Source organism: Garra rufa, chromosome 1 (genome assembly GCF_049309525.1).
Source record: "Garra rufa chromosome 1, GarRuf1.0, whole genome shotgun sequence".
Classification (NCBI taxonomy): Eukaryota; Metazoa; Chordata; class Actinopteri; order Cypriniformes; family Cyprinidae; genus Garra; species Garra rufa.
This window is the reverse complement of record NC_133361.1, coordinates 15,408,692-15,426,811: the sequence shown is the minus strand read 5'-3', so window position 1 is coordinate 15,426,811 and position 18,120 is coordinate 15,408,692. Positions and strand designations below refer to the sequence as shown.

The 18,120-nt window shown below is 39.4% G+C and overlaps 1 protein-coding gene across 1 annotated transcript in view; it reads left to right on the top strand.

Annotated features, from left to right (window-relative positions):
• gucy2ca (guanylate cyclase 2Ca) overlaps positions 1-12,790 on the top strand; it is a 30,260-nt gene extending 17,470 nt beyond the window's left edge. The window contains 13 exon segments of the mRNA XM_073847989.1: positions 351-455; positions 601-687; positions 4,137-4,269; positions 4,807-4,944; positions 5,206-5,294; positions 7,408-7,499; positions 7,585-7,743; positions 8,299-8,491; positions 8,630-8,804; positions 10,191-10,289; positions 10,370-10,464; positions 10,736-10,812; positions 12,391-12,790. Of these exon segments, the coding sequence (XP_073704090.1) occupies positions 351-455; positions 601-687; positions 4,137-4,269; positions 4,807-4,944; positions 5,206-5,294; positions 7,408-7,499; positions 7,585-7,743; positions 8,299-8,491; positions 8,630-8,804; positions 10,191-10,289; positions 10,370-10,464; positions 10,736-10,812; positions 12,391-12,565 (1,617 nt within the window). The 3' untranslated portion in view covers positions 12,566-12,790.
• The last annotated feature ends 5,330 nt before the right edge of the window (positions 12,791-18,120 follow it).

The window sequence follows — 18,120 nt, the reverse complement described above, 5'->3', positions numbered from 1 at the left end:
AAAAAGAAAAAATATATATATACAAGTATTTTCTTGCTTTATATAATTAATATGAGGATTACCATTGAGAATATTGTGAATTATAAAAATGAAACACGAAAAATACATTACAGTGATGAGAAAGTGTATTGAAAACAATATATAAAGTGCTAAATACTGGCTTCATTTTCTTTGCAAACTTCTCTTCAGTATACCTTCTCTTAATTTTTCTTTGTCTTTCAAGACGAAATGTGACATGAATATGTTTTTGTGAGGATTCACTCGGTTATTGTTTTTTTTTTTTTTTTTGTTTTTTTCATCTAATATGTCACCTGAAAATCCATAACTAATCTCCTCTCTTTTTCTCTCAGTTGTTGCGTATCGACTATTATAATCTGACCAAATTTTATGGGACGGTGAAGTTCGACTGTGGTGTCTTTGGGGTGTTTGAGTTTTGTGAGAGAGGATCGCTGCGGGTAAAACACTAACTACACTCATAAATCACAGAATTAAGCATCTCATCCATCATGACATGACTCGTGTGTGTGTGTGTGTGTGTGTGTGTGTGTGTGTGTGTGTGTGTGTGTGTGTGTGTGTGTGTGTGTGTGTTTGCTTCTCCAGTACGTGCTGAATGATAAGATCTCATATCCTGATGAGAGTTTTATGGATCTGGAGTTTAAAATCTCTGTCATGTACGACATTGCAAAGGTAAGTGTGTGTTTCATCATATACGTCTTTTATTGCTGTGTCCATAAAAACCCACACTTGCACTCGTTGATGTTTTTATGATGATCATGGCCACGTCAGTGAATGGAAACATAAACAGCATGACTGACATCTACTGAAACACCAGTGCGGACAGGAGGAACTAAAATGGCTAAAATAACAAAATAATAAGTTAAAACTAAAAACTAGATAATAATAATAATAATAATAATAATAATAATAATAATAAATATAGCTGCAAGCAGCAAATATGGTGCCAAGCACAATCAGCGGCAAAATAGGGAGCTGTGCATTGAATGGAGCACCAGACCAACTGTAACAATGAGTAAAGGAAACCATTTTAAGATGAGTTTAACTAAATTGACAGAAAAATAATTTCACCAGGTGGTAATGTTATCAAATTGGTGTGTTTAGTGTGAGGTGACACACAAAGTTTGGTGTCAATGTGTCAAAGCTTTGCAGAGATAAAGCCTCAGAGTCATTTTGGCATCAAGCCTAAAATTTGTAGCAGTGTTATGTGGTTTCATCAACTTTTTGTCAGATCTGACTCGATTTTGGTAAAAATCAGACGAACAGTCTAGGACGAGTTCGAAAAAGTAGTTTTTTTTATATATAATTCATTGCAAGTAATTACAGTAGGCTACTGCAATCCAAAGTTTTTAGCATTTTTGAAAATTCATAAAAAAATGGTTAATGAATGGTTAATTACTTACCTTATTTGGTTACCAACTTGATGTGGCGTGGTCAGTGTGAGGAAACAATGGCACATACAAAGTTATATATGTCATGAGAAAGTCAATATGTCAAAGCTTTGCAGAGATACAGCCTCAGATGCAGTTTGGCATCTTTCCAGCAAATTTGTTGATGCGCTAAATGAAAACCATTTTGTAATTTGACACACAATCCATGACTTTTTGCCACCATGGTCTGAAGATGATCTGAGCCAAATTTGGTGAAAATCGGACAAACTGTCTAGGAGGAGTTCGAAAAAGCAGGTTTTCAACATTAATCAAAATAGCGGACAGGAAGTTTGTCCAATTATAGCAAAAGTGGTATCGATGTTCTTGGCATGACCCAAGGAATATAGCAAGGCCAGTTTCATTACAATAGGCTAATGTAAACAAAAGTTTTAGCATTTTTCATAAAAACTCCAAACTTTTTGAGTACTGTCAGGGCATGGTGCAAATTGGGTATGGTTCGACTCGGCATGGTGCACCGAATCCAGTTTTAAGATTTTTGGCCAAACCATTCAGAAGTTACAAGCCAAAATAGCATTTTTTTCATATCTCCTGACCACTAGGTGACACTGTGCTGAAACACTGCAGGTAGCCTTAGGTCATGCTTGTTACCACACACACCAAGTTTGGTCTCAATACGCCGAACCGTTGCAGAGATATAGCCTCACATACATTTTTGCGCGTTTTTTTGGGAGAATTCGTTTGCACATTTTTCAAGAACGATTTGACAAATCAACTTGAATTCCATAAATTTTTGTCAGCATGGTCTGAAGATGATCTGAGCCAATTTTGGTGAAAATCAGACGAACCGTCTAGGACGAATTCGAAGGTTTGAAAGAAAAAAACTATACCTTACGATTTTTGAAATTTGGACTTTATTCGACTCGGCATGAGCCAAGGATTCAGAGAGAAAAAAATAATTTTCCTTCTGTGCCTTACAGTTCAAGTTATTAGAATAAACTTAGTGAAAATTTGGACAAGTGGTGGTGCTAGAGAGTTTGAGTTAGAGACTCCAAATTTACTATGGTTAATGTTGGGACTGTGCTTTGTCAGTGTGCCAAATTTCACAACTTTCCCACAAGCAGTTCTATGGGCTGCCATAGACTCAAGAACTGAAGAAGAAACGGAAGAGAAAGAATAAAAACACCAACAGTTTCAACAGGTGCCTTCGCACGAATAAAATGACAAACACACAGAAAATCTAAATACAAAACCTCATTTAAAACATTAATAAAATCTCTAATAGTATGTAAGTGGTACTAAATGTATATGGTTATCATTAAAGGAACCGTATGTAGGATTGTGGCCAAAACTGGTACTGCAATCACTTTCAAAATAATGTAGAACGGTGTATCCCCCCTGACTGGAGGTTGCCAGCTAAGCTGCAGGATTCAGGAGCTTCCAACGGCAAGTGACGAGTCTTACACAGTAATTTGTTTTTCTTCTGTTAATTATGTTTATGCTTCACAAGAGATGTTTTGCGAAGTAATTATGTATCGCAAAAATTTACAGATGGCGATTAGCCAAATATTTCGTAACAATGTACTGTAATACCACATTTCAGTCGGAACATAGATTGTTTTCATACCCTGCTAGTGGTGCGATATAAAGCTTTTTATGAACGCATTTAGCACGGCCGACCGCAGAAAATCCACTGTGTACGGAAGCAAAGTTAGCCAAACATAGATGAATCTTACCTGTCAAGGAGAAAATTAGCAACGTTGGCGTCTATCTTCAAATTCTTCTCCGTTTTCAGCCGTCTCCATCTTTCAAAGGCATCTCCTATAGAAATCCTTGTTTTATTTCGGACTTTGTCACGACGTATTTCGGATTCATAACGAGGTCTTTTAGGTTTCGTAACGTTATACATGTTTTATCCGACTCGTTCTTAGCAGCAGCTGGAACTAACTAGAGCATAGCTGGCAACCCGTCTCACGAAACTCTACTGACTTCGTGATTGGTCGATAGCTGGAGGGTGGAGCCTCAGACCAAAACACAAAACGACAACAATAACATCAGTTGAGGGCTGCAACTCTCACTTTTAAATGACAATATCCTGGCCGGACCACTGTTGTCAGTGATATAAGTATTTGAAATGAACATGATTTCTTAATGTCTAGTGACATGTCAGGGCCATTTTATGATTAACAGACATACATTTCTTACAGACGGTTCCTTTAACTAAGACTTAAACCATTAAAACATTTTATTAAATGTTTTAAATAAAATATATTTAGATTTTTTTTCTTGTTATATTTATTTCAACTTAATAAACTAATAAACTTAATAAACTAATAAATCTAAAGTAAAACTTAATAAAAACTATATTATATGTCAAACAACAACAGCAACAACAGCAACATATAATAAAAATAACAAAATTATGAAAACTACTAACATGAAAACAGAATATATAAGGGTTTTATAATTAAAAACTTACTTTATTTCAGCTAGTTTCATTTTTATTTAGTTAAGGTTGAAGTAGTAAAATAACTCAAATTAAAACAAAATTAATTTAAAGAGGTTAGTTGTAAAGTTGTTTAAATTTACAAAACACTGAAGTTTCATGAAAAACAGGACAGAACATAATATTAATTATAGGACACATGTTGGCCTCTGTATGTTTGGAAACAGTTGTTATTATATTATTGGACACACTTGACCTTTGCCCTTTGATGATGTCTTTTTGCTCAGGGCATGTCGTACCTGCACTCCAGTAACGTCGGCGTTCACGGCCGGCTGAAATCCACCAACTGCGTGGTGGACAACCGCATGGTGGTCAAAATCACAGACTTTGGCTGCAATACCATCCTCACGCCCGGGAAAGGTTAGCGATGTCACTTCCTTTTCCTCTGCACATGAGACAAGCCGTTTAAAGCAATAGTTAATCCAAAAATGAACGTGAGCTGAAAATGTCCTCACCCTCAGGCCATCCAAGAAGTAGATGAGTTTGTTGCTTCATCAGATTTACTCCAGTCCATCTTTTAATGTCTTGTGAAGCCAAAAGCTGTGTGTTTGTAAGAATCAAATCCATCATTAAGACAATTTTAACTTCAAACCATTGCCTCTGGCTGAAATGAGAATCTATAATTCATACTAACGCTTCCTCCGGGGTAAAATGTGGTCTGATTTGAATAAGGAGAGAAATATGCACAGATTAACCACTGTTTACAAGCAATATCCATTTATCCAAATCTGATGAGGAAACAAACTCATGTTCATCTTAAAAGGCCTAAGAGTGAGGACGTTTTTTATTTTTGAGTGACGTTTAAATTCTACTGACACATTAACATAGCTGTTGAGATGCTCTTTTAAATGCTGACATGTCAAGAGATGAATGAATGAAGTCTTTGTCTCCCATCAGACCTGTGGACGGCGCCGGAGCACATGCGTGTTCAGGGTATTTCTCAGAAGGGCGACATCTATAGTTTTGCCATTATCTCGCAGGAGATCATCCTCAGGAAGAGCCCGTTTCACACCAGCTGCTGCTCCGATACGGCAGGTACAAACACACCCATTCAGTCCATCTGTATCCCAAAGATAGAGTATTTTATACATGTAGAATCTGAACATTTACACATTTTAGCCGATGCTTTTGTGCAAAATGACTAATGCATTGCCTGGGAATCTAACTTTGCTCTACTGTTTTGAGTTGAAGGAACATTTAGACAGCATGTCTGATTTTTACTGTACAAACACTATAAATCAACTGTATAAATTCTCTTTTCTGCTCTGTGCGTGTTGTTCATCTTTCCTCCTCTAGAAAAACTCTATTGCGTGCAATATCCACGGGGGCCAAATGTCTTCCGACCCGATCTGAGTTTTGAGTCCGTTGGAGAGACTGAAGCAGAGGTACTGTTACCGGTGTCTCTATAAGTGATAAAAAATAGTTCACTTGTATTACATGTATGTACTACTATTAAAGGTCCCATATTGTACACATTTCTGGAGGTTTATTTTATTTGTTGATGTCCTTAAGAATATATATTTGCGGTATAAGTGCCAAAATCCATCTCAATATATTTTTACAGCTCCTTTTTTAGGACCTCTGTCAAAAACAGGTCGATTTTGGCCCATCTAATTAATATTCATGAGCCTCTCTTCTTATTGGCCTGTTGTTTTCTGAGTGACGCACAACCAGGCCAATCACAGGTAACTACGGTCATGTATGCTGTAAGCGTAAGCGATATCAGAGCAATAGAGAGAGCTGATACTCAACAGGATATTTTAGAATGATCATTAATGTTTTTTCTTTTTCAAACACCGAATGCAGTAAGCTACATAACTGTTGCTTTAGTAAAGCCCCTTTCACAATGCGCGCTGATTCTGGAAAATTACGGGAACGAGCGCTGTGTGAACAAAAGCCAGAACCATAAAGGCAGTGTTGTAGTAATGATGCACGTTATCAAGCGACTCTTCACGACGAAAAAATACGTGCAAAGTGGAATGAAGCGGTGATCGGGCAGAGCCAGCTCCTCACTATCAGCGCTGAAGCACAGTTTGTTCAGGTTAGTTTCAGTTTAGTGAAACGTACGCGTCGCATTACATCTCACATCCAAACGTCACATGTCTTTATGGTTTGTGTGTAAAGCACGCACAGATTCCGGAAAACAACTGTGAATGAACCAAATTAAACAATTCCGGAACAAATCGTGGGACACATTATCCGTGTATTTACCGAAATCGCTGTGTGAAAGAGGCTGAAGTTGACGTGCCGCTGGTCTCTTATATTCACGTTGTTCTGAAGCCTGTGTAATGATCGTAGCTTGACATCTATAGACTGAACAGGGTTTTCTCCACTTGTTTTCGTGTTGTTGTTGCTCAATAATGGAATGGATGCGTTGTTGTCTGGGGGTTTGACAAAAGGAGGGTGGGACGTTGGTTGGTGACTGAAGGCGGTGACTTGAGCCGATCGGACGTCACATCGTTACGGAAGTCACAGCTGCTCGTGAAAATGAACAGCTACTTTAAGCAGGCTGTGTGCAGTTTACTGTGGATTGACTGTTTTGAAACTCATATGGTAGTTAGATAGCCCCTAGACCTTAGTTATCATGAAAAAAGCCAGGAAATTTTGATTTTGACGATATGGGACCTTTAATGGGAGAAACTGGAACGCCCATATATGGTAGCTCAGGCAAAGGAAGCCCTATTTTCTAAATGAAAGAGCCAATCGTGTTACTGCAGTTTCTGCTAAAAGTAAACGGTTACAATAGCAACAGTTCTGAGACTGCATATGCGCATTGGCTAAACCAACCTGAAATCAACACTTTTTAGTACTATTTGAGCATAAGAAACATGTATGAAACAGTTCAGGTCAGATTTTTTGCTGATTTTAAATTGAATAATTTTATTAAAATGTGAAACGAACGCATATTTGACCTTATTTGAGTGGAACAACCAACATTTATGAGATGTTTCACATGAGATTTTGCTGCCCATTTGAAATTTAAATAAAATTTGGAAAAAAGTTTTTTTTTATGCTATTTGTGTGTAAAAACATTTATTAGGCATTTGATTTCAGATTTTATTGCGATGTGAAAAATTATTGTTAACTTTAATGACATAAAAAAATAAATATAAACAACATTCATGAGGCTTTTTATGTCAGATTTAATTGCAGATTTAAAATATTGAAATGTCAAACAAATGCATTTTAAACACTATTTGAGAGGAACGGAACAACATTTATGAGGTATAGCAAACAACATTTATGAGGATTTGTCGAATTTAATTGCAGATTTAAAAAATATTGTTATTGATTTGTGAAAAAACTCCTTTAGGTGCTTTTAATTCCAGTTTTGTTGCTCATTTGAAATGTGTTATTTAAACAACTGCCAGGCTGATGTTGTAAATAAGAATTAGTTTTTAACTGACTTGCCTGGTTAACAAATGGTTAATAAATGTGAAATATTAGGTTTTTAAATTTCATTAAAGTTAAAAAAAAAACATGAAATTTATTTTGTAGCTGTTTGTGCTGATCAAGAGCTGCTGGGAGGAGGATCCGGAGAAACGTCCAGACTTCAAGCGGATCGAATGCGCTCTGGGGAAGATCTTCAGGTGTGCGAGTGACACCAGATGCTTGCGTTTGAGCGATTTTAGTGGTTATGAGTGCATACTGACATGCTACTTTGTGTTTCTGTAGTAACCTTCACAACCAGGCCAACGCCAGCTACATGGACAACCTGATCCGCCGACTGCAGATGTACTCGAGGAACCTGGAGCACCTGGTGGAGGAGAGAACCTCTCTGTATAAGGCTGAGAGAGACAGAGCCGACCAGCTCAACTTCATGCTGCTGCCGGGGTCAGAAACATACCCAAACACACTTCATATACAGCTACTGTCCACTAAGAACTGTTTTACAACACTAGCAATCACCCAGAAGACACTAGCAACTGCCTAACCTCCTACACTTTGGCAGTGATCCAGGAAATTCTAGCAATTGCTTAGGAACACCTGAGCAACCTTCAGGATATCTTAGTAATTTCTTAGCAACCACCCAGGAAAACCAATTTCCTAACAATAGCCTTGCAATGCCCTAGAAACTGCAGAGCAAACACATAGTGATGCCCTAACAACTGCCCAGCAACCATGAATGGCACATTAGCAACATCCAACCACCCAGGACACTCTAGCAACTACCTAGCAACCAAATAGTGATTTTCTATCAACTATCTTACAACCACCCAGGAAACCTTAGTAAATTGCCTATCAAACATATAGTAATGCCCTATAAATCTGACAACCACATTGTGCTGGGCATCCATCGGGTGTTTGTAGATGAGCAGCAGAAGTGACCCTTATTAGACATGATAAACCGCCATAAACCCAAGTGATTATGTTCTGTCTTTCTTATAGGCCGGTGGTTCGCTCTCTGAAAGAGACAGGTTGTGTAGAGCCAGAGCTGTATGATGAGGTCACCATCTACTTCAGTGATATTGTGTGCTTCACGACCCTCTGCCATCACAGCACACCCATGGAGGTGGTGGACATGCTCAACGACATCTACAAGAACTTCGACAGCATTCTCGATAATCACGACGTCTATAAGGTGCACAAACATGCAAGATGTGTTCAGATGCTCAGAGATAACACCTATCAGACAATCGTTTTTATTTTTATATTTCTAAAAATATATGTTTTAATGGCCAAATATGGTTAAATAGCCAGAACTTGCCCCTATGTTCAGGTGGAGACTATCGGTGACGCGTATATGGTCGCATCTGGTCTGCCAAGACGCAACGGAAACAGACATGCTGTGGACATTTGTCTCATGGCTTTGGACATCCTGGAGTTCATGGGGACGTACCAGCTTAGACACCTGCCGGGAATCCCACTGTGGATCCGTATCGGGATCCATTCAGGTACAGACACATGTGAAGATGAAACTACATAGTGATGCCCTAACAACTCGCCCAGCAACTGCCCAGCAACCGCATAGCGATGCCCCAGCAGCTGCATAGCGATTCCCCAGCAACTGTCCAGCACCCCCATAGCGATGCCCCAGCAACCGTATACAAATACCCCAGCAATTACATATTGATGCCCTAACAACTGCCCAGCAACCATACAGCAATACCCCAGCAATTACATATTGATGCCCTAACAACTGCCCAGCAACCATACAGCAATACCCCAGCAATTATATAGTGATGGCCTAACTACTGCCCAGCAAACGCATAGCGATGCCTCAGCAACTGCCCAGCAACAACATAGTGATGCCCCAGTAACCGTATATAAATATCCCAGCAACTACATAGTGATGCCCTAGCAACTGCATAGCGTTTCCCCAGCAACCGCATAGCGATGCCCCAGCAACCGTATACGAATACCTCAGCAACTACATAGTGATGCCCTAACAACTGCCCAGCAACCATATAGCAATACCCCAGCAACTATACAGTGATGGCCTAACAACTGCCCAGCAACCATATAGCAATACCCCAACAACTATACAGTGATGGCCTAAATACTGCCCAGCAACCGCATAGCGATGCCCCAGCAACAACATAATGATGCCCTAGCAACTGCATAGCGATTCCCCAGCAACCGCATAGCGATGCCCCAGCAACAACATAACGATGCCCTAGCAACTGCATAGCGATTCCCCAGCAACCGCATAGTGATGCCCCAGCAACAACATAGCGATGCCCCAACAACCGTATACAAATACCCCAGCAACTACATAGTGATGCCCTAACAACTGCCCAGCAACCATATAGCAATACCCCAGCAACTATACAGTGATGGCCTAAATACTGCCCAACAACCACATAGCGATTCCCCAGCAACCGCATAGCAATTCCCCAGCAACAACATAACGATGCCCTAGCAACTGCATAGCGATTCCCAGCAACTACATAGTGATGCCCTAACAACTGCCCAGCAACTATATAGCAATACCCCAGCAGCTATATAGTGATGGCATAACTACTGCCCAGCAACCATATAGCAATACCCCAGCAGCTATATAGTGATGGCCTAACTACTGCCCAGCAACCGCATAACGATGCTCCAGCAACTGCCCAGCAACTGCATAGCGATTCCCCAGCAACTGTATATCAATACCGTATCAACTGCCCATCAACCACATATCAATTCCCCAGCAACCGCATAGCGATGCCCTTACATCAATTTCAAAATCCTTTTTTGTATATATAGATATAAATGATGGTAAATAGACTCAAGATTATAATGTGCATTATGTGTAGTCACTAACTTACTCTCACAAGTCAAGTGTGTTTGTTTAGGTCCGTGTGCGGCTGGTGTGGTGGGAAATAAAATGCCACGTTACTGTCTGTTTGGAGATACGGTCAACACAGCATCACGTATGGAGTCTACAGGCCTGCGTAAGACACAAATTCACAAACACACACAGACACACACTCACACATGATGCTTTTGAGTAAAGCAGCTGATGTGTTTCCAGCTCTGAGGATTCACGTGAGCGAGTCGACCATCACGATCCTGCAGCGAACCGACTGTCAGTTTGAGTGCGAACGCCGAGGAGAAACACACCTGAAGGTGAGAGGAGAGATGGTGGCCAGTCACAGTCTCTTATAATCTTCCAGCCAATCACAGGCTCTCATTTCAGTTTCTAGCCAATTTCTAGCACTTACTGCAGATTTTAGCCAATCACTGGATCTTACTTCTGCTTCCAGCCAATCACAAGCTCTTTTTTCTGCTTTTAACCAATCACAAGCTCTCATTTTAGTCCTCTTGGACAATCACAGACTGTTTAAAGAGTAGTTTAAAATAATAGCAGAATCTCAAAGTGTGTGTGTTTGCATTGCAGGGTAAAGGGAAGGAGATGACTTACTGGTTGACTGGAGTCACCGGGCAGAAATACAACCTGCCAATACCACCAACAGCGTAAGACCTCCAGCACTCATTTGCTGTGATCATAAAATACTCCCAGAATAAACCAGTAAAACGTTTAAGCTGTAGTTATCAGCACAACACACGACCACCACCATTCAAAACTGCTTGTGTGATGCTGATTTTATACAACAAATCATTGAGTTACTTGCATTTCTGACACAATATAGCTGGATAAATTCTTTTGCTCCACCAATGAAACTAAACCAAAAGAAGGAACAGAGTGATTGACAGAGTGATCAACCAATCAGATTCCAGGACTGAACCACTGTATAACAGGGTTTCCAAATATGTAAATTGCCAGGGAACTACTAAGTAAGTACTAAGTAACCACCTTTTGTTGTAAAAAAAAAAAAATACATTATACATTTTTTTCTACCCTCTATTTTTTAAATGCCTTTCACAAAATATATTAGTGTTTTTTTTTTAAGTTACTTTGTTAAACTTAATATGGAAGCTTTTTTTCTCTATAGGAGGAATTTTGCTACTTCATATCTCGCATTTGCAGGAATTCAGTGAAAAAAGTCACAATTATTTAACATTTAAATTAAAACATTTAGAACAGTTGAGTAATTTTTTTTAGGTTTATTTGATGAATAGAAAGATCCAAAGATCTGCATTTATATTTATAATGTTACAAAAAAATTCTATTTCAGATAAACGCTGTTCTTATGAACTTTCTATTCATCTAAGAAACCTGAAAAAAATCTATTCAGCTTTTTGTCAACAATATTTTTTGAGCAGCACATCAACATTTTTGAAGGATCATGTGACTGGAGCATGAATGCTAAAAATTCAGCTTAGAAATCACAGGAATAAATTACATTTTAAAATATATTTAAATAGAAAGTAGTTATTTTAAATAGTAAAAAAATATTTCAGATATTTTCAGGTATTTCAGATACTTCAGTATAATTAAATGCAGGCTTGGTGAGCAGAAGAAAATCTTACTGTCCGAAAACTTGACTGGTAGTGCATGAATTCACATTTGCTGAAAAAAAAAAAAATCACAAATAGCTTTATAAATGTTTTATTCTGTGGTGGAAACAAAAGAACAAAATTGTGAGATGTAAATGTTGGATTCTGAGGAAAGTCAAAAGTGTACGTTTATAACCTGCCATTCAAGAAAAAATAAAAACAGAATTGTGAACTAGAAACTCAATTGTGACAGAAAGTCAAAAATGCATGTTAAAAAGTCACAATTACATTATTCCTTTTTTGATGTAAACTTAAAATTCTTAGTAAAAGTAGTTTGAATTGTGAGCAAACTAGCTATTTTAAGACAAAAAGTCAGACTTGTGAGATTTAAACTTGAAATTACTTTTTGTTAGTCAAAAAATAAAATTGCGAGATGCGCACTTGGAAATCTAAGAAAAAAGTTATAATTGTAAGATATAAACTTAGAATTCTGAGAAACAACAATGTTAGAATTGCGAGATAAGTAGTCACAGTTACCTTTCTATTTTTTTATTCCGTGGTAGAAACAGGCTTCCCTATGTGTAAGATCATCAATATCAGTAATTCTCACAAAAGCACATGTTGAATCTCTTTGCTCGTCTTCTGCTTCCTCAGAGAGAATTTCCAGCGTCTGCAGCAGGATCTGGCCGATAGGATCGTCTCCACGCTGGACAAACGTGGGAACGAGCGGCGCAAGACTCTTTCCACACGCCACCGGCGAACACAGAGACACAGCAGCGATGGACAGCCCGAATACCTGCACCTGACCGACCCCACAACATACCTGTAGAAAACACACACTCACACACACCTGGATGTATTTAACCATATTACTGCTTTTTAGATTTGGTTGTTTATTCTATCAGTTATTCATTCTGAATGTGTTTATTCTAATATGGATGATGTATGTAATGTACAATATGACTTCAGAAGCGCTAGTCGATAAGAGAAACTGTATTTTATTTAGATGGTTTATTAACCAAACTGACTTATGAATAAACAAACAGGAAAATCATACATCTGTTTTAATGCAATTAGCAGATGCTTTTATCCAAAGCAAGGCAGAACATTCATGCAAGCAATTCATCACAAAGCCAAGTAAATGTTTATGAACATACATGACACTCATAGGTGTGCTGGACATCTCCCAAAAAATACACCGGAACATATCTTTAAAAGTAGAAGCTGCTAATGAACTGAAAATCCACAGAACTGCAGTTTTGATTTCTTGAGGTCAGTAGTTATAGTGACTATGAATTCAGTTCAACTGGTGTGTTGGATGATTTTCCATCAGTATTAGTTCTGCTGTTTGCATTACTCGTCAGATTTAAACAGGTTGTCCGGTTTTGGCGGTGACGAGGGCGGAGTCTCCCAATTCTGTGGCAGGAAGTGGCAGCCCGTGCTCTGCCCGTCCATTGCACAGGCTCCGCCCACAGGTTTCCTCGTTGATTGGCACTTCCTGTGTCTGGCCGTTGACTTGCGGCCAGGGTGACAGTTTTTCCTCTTCCTGTTCTATGGTTGTCGGTGTGTTAGGTGTGTCCTTTTCACCTGCGGGACAACCCTGACTGTTATTAATAGGTATTAAGTATTACATTGGTAAGTGTCACATTTCAGTGTTACTTTTAAGTGAAGTAAATGTTCGAATAACATCAGCGTCACAGGAGGAAAACACTTTGCTTATGAATCACAGTGCCATTATGATTCAGATTTCACATCTCAGTGATGTCAGTGTGCAGACAGGTCATACTGAAGACTATAAGGGGCCGTTTAAAAAAGCCAATGGAAAAACACAAGGTTTCGAGATGCGTCTCTTTAAGTAGGCATTTACACAAAACAAAAACAAAAAAATTCTGCGTCTCACTATGCTGTTTTTCTATTGTTTTCCACGTAAACATCCGCTAGATGGCCGTTACGTGCACGTCTCGCGTCTCAGGATGTTACAATGGAACAATTAAAAGAAATGCAGCGTGGCAGAATGCAAAACCCTGTTCTATGTGAAAGCACAACATGCAATGTACAATGATGTTTTTTTCTGGTCGGTTCATGTTTATGATGAGTAGGTGTCACAGAATACAGTTCTGGGAAGATGGCGCAACATAAAGTGTTTTCACGGCTCGTCATAAATTTAGTCATATTGATGGCACTGAACATAAACAATGCCACTGAACCAAACAAAACTCATTTTGCTAATTATCACTGCTAAAAATGATCAATTATTGTCGTTTTGAGCTGTATTGACTGACCAGGAAAAACATTTGGTGTACTATAGACTGCCAAAAGTTATAACTAATCAAGTAGAAGAGTGCAAAAAACTGAGGAACAAAAGGCGTTTGTGGCCAAACTGAACCAGGATTTCCAGGGCAAGAATTTTGACAACATTCATGTTTGTTCTCATCATTTCCAGTCAGGTAGGTGAAATATTAGGCTAATATCGTAATACTGCTTAGAGTTTATTCCGAAATGAAAATTAGCCCATTATTTACTCACCCTCCAGGCATCCTAGGTGTATATGACTTCCTTTTTTCAGACGAATCCAATCAGATTTATATAAAAAATTATCCTGGCACTTCCAAGCTCTATCATGGCAATGGATGTTTCTCTTCATCACTCTAAAACAAGTCCATCATTAATAAAAATGCATGGCTCCAGGCCTCTGTAGCGAATCGATGTGTTTTTGTAAGAAAAATGTCATTATTTGAAACATAATAATCGCTTTAATCTAGCATGAGCCTACTGTCATTCACGGAAGCAGCTCAGACAAACATGAACATGCCATGGAGAAACCAAAACAAAACAACGATCACAAATTAGAAGTACAAAATTAGGATTTGTGAAGCAAAATGTCTGAGGATTTTGAAATGAACCAAAAGGTTTTTCTTTGCTGAAGTAAGGAAACTGTGCTTCCTTTGCTCCTGTAAACAAATGCATGTGCAACGCTGATGTAATACATCATCTGAAGCTGCTTCCATGTACAACAATTGGTGCAAATGTAACCCCTCACACCCGGGCCCTACCGCACCCACTCCGAGCTGGTCTCCAGCACGGAAGGCGGACACACTAACAAGGAGGCTAAAGGCTGCAACCTCTAGCGTCATTCACTAGTGCATCTCTTGAGATCGGGGAGTGAGGTTTACCTGCACAGCACCTACTGGCTGGCCTCCTTTACACTCACCCCCCTAAACCTCACTCCCGTTCGGGTCACGGCACCAATGTAACCTCTCACACCCGGGCCCTACCGCACCCGCTTCAAGCAGATCTCGAACCCGGGTCTCCAGCACGGGAGGTGGACACACTAACAAGGAGGCTAAAGGCTGCAACCTCTAGCATCAGTCACTAGTGCATCTCTTGAGATCGGGGAGTGAGGTTTACCTGCACAGCACCTACTGGCTGGCCTCCGTTACACAAGCTAGATTAAAGTGATTATGATGTTTAAAACATGGTTATTTTCTCATAAAAACGCATCGATTCACTACATTAGGCCTTTATTCAGCCCCCGGCGCCGCGTGAGGCACTTTTTTTATTATGGATGGATGCACTTTATTGGACTTGTTTAGGACTGATGAAGAAAAACACCCACCTATTACCATGACAGAGCTTGGGAGTGCCAGGATCATTTTTAATATAACACCAACTACATTAGTCTGAAAGAACAAAGTCAAATACACCTAGGATGCCTGGAGGATGAGTAAATAATGGGCTAATGTTCATTTTTGGGTAATCTATCCCTTTAACTTTAGTTTGTCCAAATATTGCACCTTTCGTTCTCAATATTTTTAGCAGCTTCCACATGTTTTTCCCATGGTTTGGACGACATAAATTAGCAGAACAACATTCAGTGGTACATTAATCTTTCAACCCATGTGGTTGTTTACATCCGAGTTTCGCTAGTATAGCCGCGCATCCGGGTGACTGACCAACATGTTTAAAGACGAAATTCAGTTATAGCCTACTTGTGAGTCACAAACATTCGAGCACGTAATAACACCACTGAATCATCACAATCGTGTAACAGTAATAAACGCTTACCTTACTGACCTCTTGCTTAAGTCTGAAACCGCAGGGGTTAAATTTAGCAAACAGTGTCTTTGGGTTTTCCGCTGGTTTAAGACCTGCGTTCTGCATCCTGAGGTAACGGATGCATGTGTGTGTGGAAAGAAGACATGAGACACGGGACGGTCCCTGAAGACCCCTCGCCACCCTCCTGACCCCAACGAGGAACAGAAACTCACTAAAGTATGCGCGTGAGGTTTCGTTGGTTAGAAACTCATTTTTTGAGCCTCTATGGTCGTTCACAAAGAATGCGTTTTGTATCCCACAACGCTGCATTTCCTTTGATTTCTTTCCTACAGAAACGTGCAAAAGAGGAACGTCTTTGTACCTTGTACCCGCGCGTCAATTTAAAACACACGATTTCTAGACCGTTCGTTATCATTTAGCCGTCCACCAAAAAGCCCTGCTGAAAAAAAACAGCATATGCTGGTTAGGTATGTTTTGGTGCTGGGATGCTGGTTAAAACCAGCAAAGGACCAGCATAAACCAGCTAAAACCAGCATCCCAGCACCAAAACATACCTAACCAGCATATGCCGTTTTTTTCAGCAGGGAGGGTTTTACAGAGTGTTTGCATACACATTAGCACACAATAATGGTATGTTTTTTTTCTTAGAGATGTCCGTCGATTGCTTTCATATCGGAAATCGAACCTTCAAGGCAGCTAGTTTCCCCCTTATTTATTTTCTCTTGTAGTTACAGTTGTATATATTTAGATATGTAAATAACCATTTGATACACATCTTATGTGGACCTACTATTTTACACAGCCGAAACAGCTTTTAAATGCTTGAAATTCCAGAATTGTTGGAATACTACTTAGATATTCAATATATTAGCCTAGGCATTAATAGCCAAGAATGAAGCTCCACTATTCATATTAATTCTGAACACAAGCAACTGAATGTGACAAACTTCTAATTATGAATTCAGAAGGGGTAAGTATGAAATATCTGATATCAGGTCCTTAAAGTCAAATAGGTTCTATTTGGCTGTCAGTGGTTTTATTGTTCATCGGCTGGAAAAGGCATTCATAATGAAGGTGAGGTATATAGTCTTGGACCTTACCTGTGTTCTGTGAGGTCCTGCTGTGTCGCCTGTAGATGATGAACCAAAGCAGCAGCACCAGAACCGACCCGCTCGCGACCAGACTGACACAGATCCACACGCTGGGGCTGATGGCGGACCAGGACTCATCCGGACCTCTGGTGCTCAGCACTGGCTTCAGCACCGGCGGAGGAGCCGCTAGAGCAACGGAAGCATCCAACTTAATATAAAAACACACCAACTTGCACTGGTCCAGCAGATCTGCTCAAGAGTGTCACTCACCTGTTGGCGTCAATCTCAGAAATTCAAGGGGGATGCATCGCTTGAGCAGAGAATCCCACGTCGAACCAGGATCACACACTATTCTCTCCATCACTGTTGATAAAACTGATGAGAATGAAGGCAGAGATGAAGAGATCAGGGGAGGTGAGAAGCACAACACTGTTTCACTTCTTCATTTGTGATGTCGGAGAGAATGAATCACTGGTCGAATCTCTAGAGAGACAAAGAGTGAAACAGCCCAGCAGAAGGGAACTGAACTCTATTTTTAAACCACACGTTGCTATCTGCATTACTGCATAAAACAGGTAACATACACCAAAGTGAATCACTTTAAAATTTCTAAATGTGATTCATCAGATCAAATGTCTGTATCCGCAGGATCTTTCCTCCCTTTTTTCTTTTCCTCAATATGTGTTTGTATCAGCTGGGTTTTTGGTGATTTTTAGTGAGTTGAAAGTTGGTTCTATTCAGGTTCTCACAAGAGAATCACTTAAACTATCATCTCATCTGTTCATTTCGCATTTCAAAGTAAAAAAAAATAAAATAAAAAAATTGGTCTGTCAGATGTGGTGGGGGAAAAAAATCATGCTTTTGTAAATCGTAACAATTCTGTTTTAGTTGTAATTAGACATAATGTCCAAATTATGAGAAGTCAGAATTGACAAAATGTCAGAATTATGAGAAAATAAGTCAAAAAAGTCAAACTTACATGCTAAATATATTACTGACTGTTTTTCATGATTGTAAATTGTGCCTCTGCAGACTTTTTTTCCGTACCACAAAAATGCAGATTCATTCCTTTCCCCCTAAATGTTTAAAAACCAAAACTGAAAGCGTATAGTTTAGTGTAGAGTTAAAGTTTAGGTGCAAAAACGAAACATGAAAGTGAAACTGCTGTAAACTTACACATTATACTGACGTTTCAGTCATTTAAAAGAAACCAAGAGCAGATGATCTATTACGCCTG